The following is a 15,984-nucleotide window of genomic DNA, read 5'->3' on the forward strand; positions in this document are numbered from 1 at the left end:
GGTGCACAAAACACACTTGTACGCACATACCCAGATCCATCTGGGAATAAACACACTTAAACGCTCACGGGAACACAAGACGCTGTGATAGAGTGTGTATCACATTGGTCCACAGCATCCTTCCCCCATGCGCATGTACAGTGACCCTGCACCATGCTCTGGAGCCAGGAAGACAATCCATCTGCTGTACAGCCCAGCATGTTGGAGCTCGTCAACATGTTCTTTGCAGCCCCCGCTTAGCTGGCCGTGACTGACTGGCCCTTGGCTCCTGGGCTCAGAGCCTGCCAGACAGAGAGGCAGCATCTCTGGCAGCCCCTTGTGGGTGGGCAGCAAGCCACAGACGCAGAGGTCACTGGGGGTAAGATCCAGGACTGCCCTGGCCTCCCTGCCTCTGAATGGAATGTGATCCCAAAGCCACCTCCCAGGCCCATCTCCTCCCCCACAGCCACCCACCGGCTTCTGACTCTGAACCCTGCCAGGTTTCTGCAGTCTGTAGGCTAGTCACTGAGGTTTGCTAGGGCAGTAGTGATAAAGAAAGGCGGAAGAGCCGAGGAGGTTACGCGGAAGCAGACACGCATGGTCACACCTTGATGCCAGGTATTCACACGCACAGGACACACACTGGCAGGTAGGTACACACTCACTATCCCATCAAAACACACACACAGATACACTTTCAAACATCAGACATCTTCAGGGCCACAGGGCACACACACACACACACACACACACACACACACAAAATCATCAAGCACACAGAGATACCGAAAGCCCCAAATCTGCGACACACAGATTTGGATGCTCAGTGGGTAACATACACACACGGTTTCATAGTCCCACATACAAAGCCCATGAAGACACCACCTCCGTTCAGTACGTCCCTGCTGCTCTAGAACATGTACTCCTTCTGCTTGGACTCAGGAGGTGATACCAGGCTAATCCATTCCCTTCCTCAAGTAGGTTGGCCTGACCTGACAGGAGGAGGTGGTGCCGTACCTAGGTCTAGCCAGGTTAACCAGGTGCCCCGGGGTGTTTCCTGTATGCTGCCTACAGTTGGACTGCCCTGTGCTTGCCTACGAGTTCAGGTAGTAGATGGAATAGGGGAACGGTTCCGGAGGCACGTAGCTTGCTTTCTTTCTCTGCCAGGTCCCTGTCCACGCAGGCAGATGCCCGCGGGCACACACACACACACACTTTTCTGGGGTGGAAATGAACATTGTTCAGCATCTGCAGGTGGAGCCCTCTCATAGGATCAGGTTCTTAGTTTATAAAATGGGCTTGGTAATCTTTTCACTCCCATTCCCCGGGGTTGTAGGCATGGCAGGAACTGGCCAAGAGCAGTCATAGCAAGATGCCGCCTTCTTAAGGCTGTGATCCCTGCAGAGGTCACTAAAGTACCCAGACATCTCCATGGCAGATGTTGGACGTCAGCACTTGAAGGTTCCCACCGAAGGTGGCACCAGAAGAGCCAGGTGCAACCCTGGCCGTCGCGGCGGGCTGATCCCGGAGCAAGCTAGCGCCAGGCTCGGAGGGGCCTGTCGATCGGTTCGGGCAGCGCCCCTTCCACGCCCTGCAGGGTCACGCGCCCTCAGGTCTCACCGCCAACCCTCTCTCAGCGCTCCCGGGCCGCTCCAGGGGCCTCGGGGCTCAGTGGGCGGGGCAGGCTGTAGCCACGCCCCATGCACAGCCTTGAAAACCAGCGGCCAACTAGCTTCAGTTCGTAGCGGAGCTGCAGTCTGAGCAGGAAACTGCATCTTCAGACTTCTGCTCAGCCACGAGAGGAGCTAGGGTCACCGGACGCCTAGGACCCGCTCACAGCCATCCGACTCGCCGGGCCAACAACTCCCCACCAGTTTCCTCAGCCACAGCCTTACCTGTGAGCTCAGGACTTCCCCGACTTCCAGTGGATGCTCAAGCTGACGGCAGAGACCCAGGACTGCAGTGAGTGGGACACTCAGCCCCTTACTCAGCTCTCCTCCCGTATCAGCGTCTCTCCCAAGGGGAAGAGCATGGTGATTGTTCCTTGAAAAACCCTGACTCTGGACGTCTGAGAAGATGCTGGCCATGAAGCTGTTCACTTGCTTCTTGCAAGTCCTGGCTGGATTGACTGTGCATTCCCAGGTAAGGACCTGGCCTGGCTTCTCTTGACCTTCTCGTCCCAGCCGTAGCAACGGGGTCTACGGTCTGAAATTACAGACCCACTTTAGAGAGCAGCTCCTGCTGAGATGCCCACGTTTTTCCCAGGGGGTGGTCTGGACCTCAGGGAGGAGACCTCTGGCTGGACAGTCCCCAAAGACTGGGGGGCTGTCTTGGTGGGGGCAGGGAAGCTGTAGGGAATGAGGGAGGTTTCCTGCCTGGCCCCTGGAGCCCAAATGGCTTTGCTAAAAGCATCAGTCCGCTAATCCCAGTCAGTTCCCTGGCCTTGTGGTCAGGGTTGAGGCCCCATGACCAACCAGGCGCCCCCAGGACCTCTGACCTGGCCTGGTGGGGGAAGAAACCAGCTAAAGAAGCTTGCGGTGGGGAAATGGGGCCCTTCCCCCACCAGTGCTCCAGTTGAACCGCGGGATCTTGGGTGGGCTTCAGATATGACAAGGGATCCTACCATGCCCTTTCCTCCTGGTGGGTGGCAGCAGGTCCTGAGTGCAGGGCCTGGGGAAGTGAGCAGGGCCCTTTTCCCAGGAGCTGGGTGAGTCTGGCTGGGAGCCAGACTGGGCAGCAAAATCCTGACAAAGCCAATGCATTCCCTTCCTGCTGCACTGCCCACTGCCCTAGGACTCCTCAGCCCCAGCCCAGCAGTGCATGGGTTGTGCAGTCCTCTTGCTGAGCAGCCAGGTCGTCAGCCTGCTTGCTGCAGTGTTAGCCTGAGGTGTAACGTTACTGGCAGGCAACATCAGCTCATGGCGCCGCCTGCTCCAGCCCCTGAGTTCCCACCAGCTGATCACCTCCCCCTGGGCTCTGGCACCCAGCCAAGGCGGGCTGTAGAAGGCCCAGCAGGGCTGGCCTGGGGGCTGGGTAAAAGAGAGACCCCACAAGATTATAAGCACTTTGGAACACGAGAAGCCTTCAGAAACCTCTAGTCTCCTCCCCTTTTCCAAATGAGGAAACTGAGGCCAGAGCATCAGGTGGTTTTTAGCGGCAGGAAACAAGAGGCAGCCCTGGGACAGAGCGGAGTGTGTGCGCAGGGTGGGTAGGAACTCAGGGGGGACTCACAGAGCAGAGCCCCAAGGAGATGCCCCTTCCTCATAGCTGCCTCTTTGTGTCCACCGCAGGGGACCCTGTCTGCTGGGAACAACTCAACAGAAGTGGAAGGTAAGCCAGCCAGGCCAGCTATGCAAGCTGAGCCCCTCTCTTCTTTCCTAACGAGTGAGCCCCAGCAGAGAAGGAATTGGTCTGAAGGGTGGTCGCAGGCCAGTAGTAAGCTGGGGGGGGGGAGGTCTGCAAGCTGAAGCCTGAGAGTCCACCTCTCGTGACCCAGCAACCTAGAGAGGTGTGGTCTTGGGTTAGGGTTACCAAGCACACAGAGGCAGGACAGGATAGCCAGGGGGCATCCAGCTGGCTCAGAGCCCCTGCCCAGCATGCTGTCAGGGTGTAGATGGAGTCTTAGTGGACAGGGTTGGTGTTGAGTGCCCGAGGCCGGGCTGGAGTTTGGGAGCTGAGTGGAGTAGGCAAGCAGTCAAGGGGCTTAGTCAGGACGAGGAGCCCTGTGTGGCTCTGACCAGGCCTTTCCAGTGATTACAAACAGGCAGCCTGCGACACACCCTCCCTGGCCCTCTCACTCTCTGCCCTGGGTTGTGTCAAGACATAATCTTCAAAGGGCAGTAGGACCTTTGCCAAAGAGACGCACATGCAGGAGGCAGGGAGCTCATGCCAGGTCCTTCCTCCTTCTCCCTTCCTGCCTTCTCTGAGACACGGAGGATGGCCACATGCCATTGCTGAGGCTTTCAACAGCCATGGGAGAAGGGATGTGCTTGTAGGGTTGGCCTCACTTACACGGATATTAGCTGAACTGCCGTCTTGGGCTGGGAAGACCCTCTGCTGGCCTGCCCACTAGTCTCTTCGCCAGTCCCGTGGGAGCCTCATGTCCCCTGCCTCACACCTGAAGCCTGGGCCACTGAATGGTTGAGAGAAGGAACTCCCTCAGCTCCATGGACTTGCCCATTTTCTGAGCTCTCTGAAATTTGCACCGTATCGTGCTCTCTGGGGGTCGAGGAGGGCCGCCTCTCTCACCCCAAGATCATATCCCTTATCGATGGTTTTAGTATGTAGATCAGATACCAGCTTTCAAAGATGTCTCAGCCTCTGTTTCCTCATCTGTGAAATGGGAGCATTAGATAAATACTTGATATCAAAGACTTTTCCCAAGGCTGTAAGATTCTGAGTCCTTGGAAGAGACAAGAGTGTATATACTCACGAGGATCCCGAGGAGAAGGCTTGGAGGTATAGATTTGGAGTGTAGGCCAGCTCACCTGTAATCCTAACAAGCAAGGGGGCCTGTATTGTGCCCAAGGAAGCACCAGCTGTTAAAATCTGACATCACTATTCTCTCCCGCTAACACCAGAGTCAGGCAGCTCCGTGGGTGTAGTCACGGCCGCTGATTTCCACCCCTGTTCTTCCGGGTCCCAGGGATGGGTGTGTCCTGTTACTTGGCTTGCCCATCAGCTATGCAGTAGGAAGGTACCAGTGTTTCAGAGATGAAGAATCTGAAACTCAGAGAGACCCCAGGGGTCAGGCCAAGCTCCAGGCAACTCTTCAGCGTAGCAGATAGAACCAGCTCGCTCAGCCCCAGGCCTCCCAGCTGCACAGGAGCTGAGCAGGCGAGAGGAGAGTGGCCCTTGTGGCAGGCTGGCTGGGTGCCTTGCCAGAGGACACCAGCTAGGCTCCGGCGGGTGGCCATTGGCTACTGCAGACCTTTCCAGAAGCTTGCTGTCCGGACTAAACAGGGTTCTTCTTGGAGTTCTTCCATCCTGGGTGGTATGCCGCTGGGGGCAGATGGCTGCTCACTCACAGGGCCAGACAGGTAGCTGAGGAGCCTATTCTGGGCCCAGTCCTGATAGGAGGAGCCCTCCCAGTCCTGTCGCTACCCACTTCCTACCCAGAACAGGTTTGGGGTTAGTGAAAATGCTCTTCGCAGCAATGAAACCCAACCTTTTCCTGGGGGGCAGCACACATCTGGGAGGAGCTGGTGTCTGTGATTTCTCTACCAGCCTCTCACTGGGCCTTGGCTTTCCCTGCACACCCAGACAGGGGACCTCCAGGTAAACCAGGCCTCCGCTCAACTCTCTCGGCCTTTCTAGGCCACTAAGAAACAGGCCTTGGGATTTGGGGGTCCTGGAACCCAAACTGTTTATGTGATAAGATGCGGATTAGGCATCTGGTGTGAGTGGTTGGGGGCTAGGCCCCCTTTGCCGCTGTCCCTCCCTGGTGGCTGAGCTTTCTGTGCCGCCAACTGCTTCTCTCCCTTATTTACGCTTCCACGGCAGAGATTAAATGTCCGTAGTGGTTGGTGCTCAAGAGGGCTTTAGACTAAACACGAAGCTCACGACGCTGGCGAAAGGGAGGTGGCCTCTGACCCATTGTACAAAGGCAGGCTTTCCCTGGACTCAGAGGCTGCCTGTGAGGAGAGAGGCCTTGTTTCCCCGCTTGGGTCCAGGGAGAGTGTCCAGTAGCCTGGAAAAGTAGAGTCAGAGGGTCCCCACATCCCCCTTCAGGCCCGGGTCTAGCCCAAGTGCCTTCAAAGAGCATTGTGAGATGGGACACCAGATGCCTAGATAAGTACGGTTTATTGCCTTGATGGCTGCCCCAGCAGCCCCGCCAGCTCCACGTGGAACAGCCTTTTGGGTGTTTTCCACCAGCTTGTAGCCTTTGCCGAGGGCCTCTGCTACGTCGGAGGTTTATTTTTCGCCCTAGAGCCACATATCCTCGCAGGATCTGTGGGACGGACTTTGGCCCCCTCTGCCTCCTAGGAAGTACCACGGAAGCAAGGGTCTGCTGGGGAAGGCCACTGCTCTGTTAAGGCCAACTTGTAGGTGACCCTGGTCCCAAGCCTCCCGTGACTTGAGAGGATGGTCATCAGATGTGGAGCAGGCTGATCCAGACCTGGTCTCAAGGCTGACCAGGACTGTACACCAGGGCACCAAACCCAGACAGTCTGTCAGGGCCTACGTGACCTTAGCAACCATCTATTCCGAGGCTGCTCCTCGCTCCCAAGCTCAGGAAACTGATATACCTGGAATGGCTAAGTGACCTCCCCAAGGTCACACAGCCAGTATAGGGCCTGGAGCCAGATGGCCTGGCTTTGGCTGTTCTCTGAGAGCCTGTGTTGGAGCCCTGGTACCAGGCTACCCCTTAAAGGGAGAGCATCTTTGGAGGGATTCCAGTTCAGTCCCCCCAGAGATACCACTACCACCACCAGGACATCACAGGGGTCGGGAATGTTCCTGGTAATCCTCCGTGAACTGTCACCTCATCAGTCAGGAGTCACTTAGCCTGTGTTTACCAGGGGGTCAGCTCCTGCCTTCCCAGAGCCTCGTTTTGGCTCCAGTGGAGATAAGAACCACCAGTGATGGTGGGGAGGATGTGAGCTGGGGACCCAAGCTTTGCTCCAGAGCGGAGCACCGCTCCTCATAGAGTGGCTGGAGAAGGAAGGCTTCAGGGAGGAATGGGGGCTGGGTACAGGCACATGGTCTCCCTTGGCCCACACAGGGTAAGATTCCAAGCTGGGAGTCAATACTGATATGTCCTAGCTCCTGTAAAGGGTAGTAGGGCTGCATAGATAGGAAGCTCGATCACGTGGTTAGGCATGCTCTCGGCTACAGAGGAGTGATGTCAAGTAGAGCGGGACACGAGGGAGCTGCTATGGGGTGAGGGCAGAGGGCAAGGGAAAGGCTAGCTGTTCCTGGGAGGAGAACTGTCTTCAGGAGTTCCTCATGGCTCAGGAAGCACCAGGTCAGGCTGGAGAGAGACCCAGAGGCTTGAGGAGTGGCTAGGGCATAGTCCTCGAAGCTCCAAGGAAGACTTGGAACCAGAAAGAAAAACACAACGAGAACTTGGGACCTTCAAAGATTCTGCTCTATTGAAATTTCAGCCCCAAAGAGCTAAAGGGTCAACAGGAACTCCAGAGTGATGGCGGCAATAGTCCAGAGCAGAGGGACCCCACATGGGTCCAGGGGCTTCGTGGAAGAGGTGAAGTTTGTGTGAGCTGAACCCCGGAGCCAAGTCTGGGGCATCAAGGAGCAGGTCCCTGCTAACCTGACCTGACCTTCTGTCTCCCTACAGTGGTGCCCTTCAATGAAGTATGGGGCCGCAGCTACTGTCGACCAATAGAGAAGCTGGTGGATATCATGGATGAGTACCCTGATGAGGTAGCATACATATTCAGCCCATCCTGCGTCCTTCTGTCTCGCTGTTCTGGCTGCTGCGGGGACGAGAGTCTGCACTGTGTGCCACTAAAGACAGCCAATATCACCATGCAGGTAGGGAAGCTCTCCCGACCCGTCACCATCCGCCATAGCTCATACCATATCCGGAAGCCTACGTGGACTCTCTAGAAATTACCCAGAGAGGGACAGAGGCAGGTCAAGGCCTTACAATAGGAACCAAGTTCCCAAGCCAGTGTCCCTCACTCCCAGCACAGGGTCTGTCCGTCTAGGCTCTGAGCCCCTCACAGACTCCTTACTGATTCTCATCTTTCCCCTCCCACAGATCTTGAAGATCCCCACCATTGGAGATCCTTCCTATGCCGAGATGACATTCTCTCAGGATGTGCTCTGTGACTGCAGGTAGGTCCCACGTGGGCAGCAGGGGCACACTGCACACCTATCAAATGCTGAGCCTCAGCAAATCCTCCGAAGGCCCCTGGGGCAGAAGAGGGGTGCCTCCCCTGCTGCAAGCTGTGTTTGTTTCCCTAAGCAAGTGGTCCTCAGCAGACACCTTTCTAATTTTCTCAGACACCCTCCCAGACCTGAGGAGCTGGCTTCAGCCACCAGCTCAGCTGCTAAGATACCACGGTAGGAAGGGAAGGCTGAGCCTCTCCCAGACTGCCAGCCCCCTCCCCATGCATGTCACACCTCCACCCTTTGAGATGAGCAGCACCTGCCACAGGCCTCAGGAATGGGTGCAAAGACATCACAAGCCTGTACTTGATTCTGGAACGGGCTGCCTGCCCACCGGAGGGAGCAAACGGTGCCAGGAAGAGGGCAAAACGAAACCCTCAGAGAAGGGAAGGGACAAGAAAATGGAGGTACAGCGTTGTCTTTAGGGTGGCAGCACACTGCTCACTGTCCCTGGGGAGCTGGGACCAATGCTCTGCTTTGCTGTTTGTCCCCCAGGCTCTCAGAGCCGTTGCTGCTGGGGACAGCGGCCTGCCATGCCATGTAGGTTCAGAAAGAATGAGATAGTTAGATGCCATGGCCAAGGGCACCCAATTAGGGGTGTGGGTCCCAGTCTGGAGCTGAAAGAAGGGGCGGGCAGCCACCCCTCACACATGTTTATCCAGTACCCACTGTGGGCCATACACTGGCCGAGCTGCTTGGGATACAGTGGCGAGCAAGATAAAAGAGATTCATGCCCTTGTGACCAGCTCCTTCGAGCGCATGGAGGAGGGAAGTCAGGCTCCGTGCAGTTCCCTGCCTTGTGAGCGTGGAAGAGGGATCTAGGATTAGACTTGGCCTGTCTCACTTCTGCAACTGCGTTTTCGCCGGTGCCTTTCCTAGCAGTCACCATTTCTCCATAGCTCTAGTGCTAACTACCCCACCTGGCCCTGCCTAATCCCAGGACTCTAGCTGCCTGCTTTGAACTTGAGCCCTGGCTCCAGGCTCTCTCCCCTATGCCAATATTGGGGGCCTTGACTCAACCTGTTCACTTCAAGTGAGGTAACAATAGCTCAGTCATGAGCCATCCAGCACTCGGCCTTCACCTTCTCCATCAACTTTGCTCTTAGGACAAGGTGTGACTGGGGAAAATGGGCCAGCCCAGGACAGCACACACTCAGGGCCCCTGCTGCCCCTCCTGTCCACAGCACTGTCCCTGGGAAATACTGAAGTTATCCCCTTCCATTAGGCCAGGCAACAGGGACACCTTTCTTCTCACTGCTGGGCCAACAGCCACGGCCCCAGAAGGCAGAGCTGGGACATGCCTGGCGACTGTGAAGCAGGCTCCCTGCTGTTGCCACGGTGGGGTGGGGGCAGGGGGGAACACTGGAGCCCAGGAGAACAGCCTTAGCTGGCGGCCACCATTGCCCTGTCGTCCCCAATCCTGTCCATCATTTACTTTCCTTGAGGGAACTCCCAGAATGCACCCTGGAAAGAAAGAGGGGAAAGTGAACAGAGAAAGTTAAGTAGGAGAGGACGGATCCGACATTTGATGCCAAGAGGCTAGGGCGAGCAGAAACATGTGATGAAGAGCCCCCAGGGGTAACTCCGGCCTCTCTGGAGGTTGCCAGGACCTAGGTAGGGCAGGAGCCCAAGCACTGGGACCTCTGCCGCCGCTTCTTCACCAGCTCCCTTGCTGCCCCCTAGTGGCGCTGGTGCGACTGCGTTATCGTCGCTTAGGAAAATTGGGAAGTGGGGAGGTAGCAGGAAGCGCCCACTTACCCTTCTCTCCTTGTCTCTTTCTGTTTCCCTAGGCCTATTCTGGAGAAGACGAAGTCAGAAAGGTAAGCGTACTGGCTCGGGGCGGTTGTGGGGCCCGCCAGCTCCTGTCCTAGCTGAGGAGCCCCAGCTATGTTGTGCTGATGTTTCGCTTGTTGCAGGAAGAAAATCAGGGGAAAGAGGAAGAGAGAGAAGCAGAAACCCACAGACTGAGGAACCCCACCTGTGAGTGTGCTGGGGCTCAGGGCTGGTAGAAAGGCTGGGCCTAAGGGACAGGGGCGGCCCCGGCAGCTAGGGCCAATGGTCAGGGGTGGGTGAGGTAAAAGCTCGAATGAGATCTCGAGGTAAGAACAGGGAATTCATGTTTTTTAGGGTCCAAGGTACATCAAGGGACCTTAGTTCTTATCCCTTATCTCTGTGTGGCCTTAAAACAATCACTTTCCTTGTAAAAGGATGGGGCTGGCACCACAGCCTTCTGCTCCACAGCTGGCCACTCCTGGGCAGCCCTGGGGAAGGTGCAGTACCCTCCGCCCCCGTCGGGTTCTCTGGTCAGTGTCTCTGTCTCTGGGTCCCTTTCCTCTTCTCTCTTCTGTTCCTTGACCATCCTGGGTTCGCGCCTTGGGGTAGCAGGCGGTAGTGCCAGGCGGCAGTGTAGCTGGAAGAGGAAGACCAGGGTAGGGACACCCCCACCTGGTAACCAAGCCAGCGGGAGTTGCATATCACACACACACACACACACACACACACACACACACACACCAAGTGCCGCCAGGCCATTTCTCAGACGTGGGTTCACAGGCGTCTCGTTCAGGTATTTTCCCAAAGAGAACATCAAAAACTCATGTGTCTCTTGCTTAATTTTAGGTTGGCCATGAACAGTTGCAGGATTGTTTTAAATAGTATGCTATGAAGCCCGTGTTTGCTTTAAACTTTCAGCAATCTTCCTGCCTCATCCTCCACAGTGTCCTGATCTCCCTGACTTGTCTGTGTTTGGTCTCTGGCAGGTATGGTGGTGCTGTTCCCCGGAGCTGACCAGCCCCTCAGAGGAGAGACCCCACACCCCGCTCATATATTTATTACCGTCCCCCTCCCAAACCCCTCCCTGCTGGTACCTACCCTCTATTTATTAGCCAACTCGACCCTGCTGAATGACTTGCTCCCGCCAAGAAAAGGAGCATGGAAGGACAGGACCCTCAGGAATTCAGTGCCTTAAACAGAACGTGAGAGAAAGAAAGAAGCCAGCCACGGTTCCGTGGGAGCTTCAGCTTGGGAAGACGTGAGACACGGACGTGGCCTTGCAAGGGGCAAGCCAGGCCCCTGAGGCTCTCCAGGGAAGTGGAGAAGAAAAGAGAAGGCCCAGTACCTACCCTGGTCCCCAGCTCCACCCGAACAGCAGCTCTGACCATGGCTGCAGTAGAGGGGACCCGGCTGTGCCCTCCTCCTGCTGCTGCAATCAACTGTTTACCCTGGAGACCAGGACAAGAAATTCGGCTCTGGAGAACAGAGCCTGCCTGTGGGCTTTGCCTTTCAGTCTAGAAGTTCACTCTTCATCCTTTGCCCAGCACCCACCCTGCCCGCTCTCTGGGACGTAGGCAGGGTGGCCTGGGACTGGACAGAGGGCAGGCTGCGTGGGGGATAATCGCCCAAAGACTTTCATCACTGCGAGTCGGGGGTGTGTGCCCTGGTGTTGCGGCTACGGAAAGCAAGCAGGTTCCTGGAGGGCCCTTGCAGCTCACCGGGTGTCTCTGCCGGAACTGTCTAACGGCCAAGCCAGATTCTCTTGAATAAAGCATTCTCGTCTGAAACCACCCTGTCTAGGTTGTGCGTCTTCCAGAGCAGAGAGGGGAGGGCTGTGGGGGAGTCAAAGAAAAGCATGGTGGCTCCGAGCCTCACTAACTCATCTCAGAGAGCCTGCTCGGGTTGAGAGGGGGCATGTCACCATGGATGACATCATATATGTGTCCCCTTTCACAGCTGGGGAAACTGAGGCCTGAGAAGGCAGGATGGATCATGCTGAGAGTCAGAGGTCAGCCTTATCCCAGACTTGCCGGGGGATACTGCCTTTCTCTGCCTTTACTCTTGGCTGGACCTCTCGACTTTGACACATGATAAAGGAGCTTTGCTACTGTCTCAATGGCCCTGGATGGTCGTCAGAGACTGTCCCTAAATAGATTATTTCAGGACTGCCCCTGGGGCTCGCACATCCCCAAACATACAGTTCCACCTCTAAAAGTTGGGGAGAGGTTTGGCTCTAGGCTCCTCTAAACCCCACTTTTCCATCCCAAGGCCACCCTTACACCCAGCCTGGAGCCTGCACTCTGGATAGCCTATAAGTGGGACTTCCAGGGTCCTCAGACCTCAGGGGGGCTACCCGGTCCTAGGTTTGCTGAAGCACAATGCCCCCTCGCTACTTGGGCCCTGGATGCCTGGATCGGCTGCCAACTTCTTCCTTTTGCCTCCCAACTTCCTTCACTTTCCTCCTTAAAATAATAATAATAATAATAATAATAATAAAAGAGGAAAAAATTGTATTTCTTCGAGTACAAACCACTTTCTAACAGACACCCAGCTGCTCCTGACGCATGAGGCAGTGTGGTGTGAGCACCTTTTTATGCTGTGTGTGCTTGTTGGAGAGCCCTACTTTGTCTCTTGAAGCTGCTCAGGGGGGCAGAAAGGGGCCTGCTTATAGGGCACTGGTTCTTTAACTTTCTAATACTAAGCCCTTTTAATCCAGTTCCTCATGTTATGGTCACACACACCCCCGCAACCATACAATTATTTTTGTTGCTACTTCCTATCTGTAATTTGGCTACCGGGCAGTGTCTCAGTTCCTAAGGCCTTGGGAAATAGGTGTTGTTTAGTGGTCACGACCCACAGGTTGAGAAGTGCTGCTTTGTTTGAAGGTCATGACAGTGAGCAGGGTCGAGCAGGCTCTGTCTCTTCACAAAAGCTTGGAGCCCTGGAGGATGGTCCGGCAGTTCGGTCAGCATGTGTTCCTGGCGAGGGATCAGAGAGGGTGTGGGCTGGCCCCTGGGGACTCAGCTAAAGAAATGGCTTGCTTCTCTCTTCATCTGCAGCTGTTGGAAGACATTGTCGCTGGCTGGGTTCTCTGAAGAAAGCACCCCTCCCTCGCTCAGGCCTCTGGCTGGGCCCCGAGAACCCCAACCCCACCCTGTAGTATCTCCAAGGTTTTCAGCTCCCACTTAGACCAGCGACCTCTGTAGTAACCTAGACAGAGACCAGGACAGTTCCTGGGTTAGAGGAAGAAACCCTTGTCCTTGGCCGGACTGTTCACTGCAGGAACAGTAAGAAAAGGAATCATGGTGGGTGGTTTGAGCAAGCTGCCGGTCCTCTCAAGTCATCTGGTCCTCAGGGACCCATGTAACGGGCTCATCACTCTTGGGTGGAATATCACTCAGTCAGACGTTCTGAGGTGCTGTGGGGAATGGCGTACGCGTGCCCTTTGCCCTTGGCTCTCATTCCACGGAGAGCTGTGTGTTAGAGGCTGTAGGCTGTCATTTCAGTTGTGGGCTCACACACAGCTAAGGAAAAGGGGCTCTCGAGCACCCAAAATTCTAAAACAAGAAACTTTGGGGCCAGACCAGACCAGGAACACTTGCCTAATTAATTCAGTAAGAGTTAACTTGAGGGCAGAGGTGAGTCGGCTCAGTGGTTAAGAGCACAGGCTGCTCTCCCAGAGGGCTTGGGTTTCATTCCCAGCACCACACATGACAGCTAACAACCATCAGTTCTATAGTTCCAGGGAATCTGACACCCTTCTTCTGGTCTTTTCAGGGACCAGACACCCATGTGGGACACAGACATATACACAGATGAAACACTCGTGCACATGGATGGATGGATGGGTGGATGGATGGATGGGTAGGTGGAGCTGAGGAACAGAGAGGGGGACATACTTAAGAGGGGCCAGCTTGTCAGATAAAGGTGCTTATCTTAAAAACTTATGGCCTGAGTTCAATCCTTGGACCCCACAAGAGAGTAGAAAGAGAGAAATAACTAATTCCACAAGTTGGTCTTGTGACCTCTACATGTGAGTTGTGACACGTGCCACACACACATGTACACACGTCATGTACACATACACACACACTAATAACAACAACAAATAAAAAATTAAAAATCTATTGTTGGAGGTGGGCTGGCGGTAGAAATCTGTAATTCCTGTACTCTGGAAACTAAGGCAGGAGGGTCAAGAGTTCAAGGTCAGCCTGAGCTACACAATAAGATTCTGACAAATTAAACAGAAGGGAGGAAAGAAGGAGGGAAGAAGGCAGGAAGGAAGGAAGGAAGGGTTTTGCCTCTCCAAAATGCAGCTGTGGAACATTAGAGATGGCCTCAACACTGCTCTGCTGGAGGTGACCCTTCCGCCCCCCCACTTCGGCTGAGTTGGGCTGGTTGCCCAATGGTTCTTACGCCAATGGTTCTTACGCCAGCGTTCAAGAACACTGGTGCTTCGCCTTGGTCGCTTGGAATGCTGAGCTGTGATGGTGTTAGCCACCTTGAGGTCCCCGTGTAGGAAGCAAGCTCAGACGAGGCTCCATCAAACCGAAGCTCCCCCAGCTCCAGCCCTCACAGTCATCTCAGCTGATGCCTCGGGAGGCGGGATGGACAGAGAGTTGAGTGGCTAAGAGCACAAGCCGCTCCTGTCCAGGACCCAGGTTCAGTTCCTAAAATCCAGCTTGGGTGGCTTACAAACTGCCTGTAATTCCAGATCACAAGTATACGAGGCCCTGGCCTCTAAGAGAGCAGCTCCGGAGTACACAGGCCCACACATAGACACATAATTACAAATAAAGATTATGGGGCTGGAAAGAGGGAGGGGTCAACAGGAAGAGCACTTGTTGATCTTGTAGAGGACCCATATTCTGTTCCATTTTCTCATCTCTGTAGGCACCAGTCATGCACATGGCACACAGGCAAACATACAGACAAAACATCCACACGTGGAAAATAAAATAAATAAATCTTAAAAATCATTTTTCGTGATTTATCTTTATTTTATGTGTATTGGTGTTTTGCATACTCATACATGCCTGTGTGAGGGCGTTGGATCCTGTTCTGAACTGCCATGTGGGTGCTGGGAATTGAACCCCAGTCCTTTGCCAGAGCAGCCAGTGTGTTCTTAACTGCTAAGCCATCTCTTCCACCCCTAAACAAATCTTTTTAAAATAATAAAAAAAAAGATTTTATATAGTCACATAAAATCATGTATAGGTTATGTAAAAGTAGAAATTAAATTATGTAAAGAAACAAAAGGCACTATTGTAAAGGGGACAGATGAAAAAAGAGAAAAAGCAGTGGGCGTATGTTCAATATATGATACCTTCTGATATGATGATACCTTTATGTAACATTTATATACCAGATTACCATATACAATAACTGTGCAAAATGAAACAGATACTTATGTTAGATTCTAGCATTTTATTATACATAAAAACATATTACATAATACTCAAAGAAGAATATTAAGTAAACTAAAGTTTTTGTTAAAAAAAAATAAAATAAAATAAAGGTTAGAAGGGAGTTTGCAGGCCTCTGCTGACAGAGCAAAGACAAACTGTTCCCGCCACGTCCTGCTTCCTCTCCTAACGGTGGGACCAGGGATCAGGAGACACCACAGCGACAGAATGTTTTCGAGTGACTTGCTTTGCAACAATGAGTAAACGGCACAGGAACTTAGGAAAGGGAAAGAGGCAGTGTTCCAGAGAGTGCTGTAGACCGGGAGGTTGCAGGAAGCCTCCTCGTGGGGGGTGGGGAGACACGGACACACATTTACAGCATTTATGACCTTATGGTCACTCAGAGATGAGAGTGCTCCAAACGAGGACACTGACAACGGGGTTAGGAAGGTTCCGGTATGACTGGAGCCTGATGGGAAAGGGAGGGAGCCAGGAGCCAACGGCTGTACTCTAAAGGCAGGTAGAGAATCAAAATTTGGTGTAATGTAGCAGAAAACCTTCAAAAGGTGTTAAGCCTTAGAAGAAAATGACACATGCCTTTTTCCTCCCCTCCCCCAACAAGGTCTCTCTACATAGCCCTGGTTATTCTGAAACTCGCTCTGTAGACCAGGCTAGCTTCAAGTTCATATAGACCCACCTGGCTCTGCCTTCCACGTGCTGGGATTAAAGGTGTGCACCATCACCGCCCAGTTACCACTGGTCACTTGGAAAATGTTCTCTAGGGCCACGAAGTTGAGAGGTCACAAATCTTCATAGGATGGTAGCAAATCCAGGTGCAATTATGGTAGATGGTTCTAATAAAAGGGACAGGGCACAGAGAGATGAAGAGATTGAGGGTGTTCCCACGTGTGCTCTGTCCAGCTGGTTCCTAAACTTCAGCCGAGTCTCGGGGCCAGGCATTTTGGAGTAGATA

The 15,984-nt window shown here is 54.0% G+C and overlaps 1 protein-coding gene across 2 annotated transcripts; it reads left to right on the plus strand.

Moving 5' to 3' along the window:
• Positions 1-1,686: 1,686 nt before the first annotated feature.
• On the plus strand, positions 1,687-11,393 carry Pgf (placental growth factor). 2 transcript variants are annotated; one of them, XM_048449206.3, is made up of 7 exons: positions 1,698-2,121; positions 3,270-3,309; positions 7,277-7,473; positions 7,703-7,779; positions 9,624-9,653; positions 9,750-9,813; positions 10,593-11,393. In XM_048449206.3, exons 1-6 carry the CDS (start codon positions 2,056-2,058, stop codon positions 9,799-9,801), a joined length of 462 nt encoding a protein of 153 aa, XP_048305163.1. In that variant the 5' UTR covers positions 1,698-2,055; the 3' UTR covers positions 9,802-9,813; positions 10,593-11,393. The 2 variants fall into 2 exon arrangements, with proteins under 2 accessions (XP_048305164.1, XP_048305163.1); XM_048449207.3 differs by lacking the exon at positions 10,593-11,393 and having other exon boundaries at positions 1,687-2,121; positions 9,754-9,817.
• The last annotated feature ends 4,591 nt before the right edge of the window (positions 11,394-15,984 follow it).

The sequence above is a fragment of the Myodes glareolus genome, chromosome 11, assembly GCF_982192425.1.
Source record: "Myodes glareolus chromosome 11, mMyoGla1.1, whole genome shotgun sequence".
Taxonomy (NCBI): Eukaryota; Metazoa; Chordata; class Mammalia; order Rodentia; family Cricetidae; genus Myodes; species Myodes glareolus.

Bases quoted from the DNA above. Each gene is read 5' to 3' on its own strand.
- Pgf (XM_048449207.3), top strand. From the start codon at position 2,056: ATGCTGGCCATGAAGCTGTTCACTTGCTTCTTGCAAGTCCTGGCTGGA. The intron at 2,122-3,269 runs GTAAGGACCTGG...TGTCCACCGCAG, and splicing joins GATTGACTGTGCATTCCCAG to GGGACCCTGTCTGCTGGGAA. The intron at 9,654-9,753 runs GTAAGCGTACTG...TGTTGCAGGAAG, and splicing joins GAGAAGACGAAGTCAGAAAG to AAAATCAGGGGAAAGAGGAA.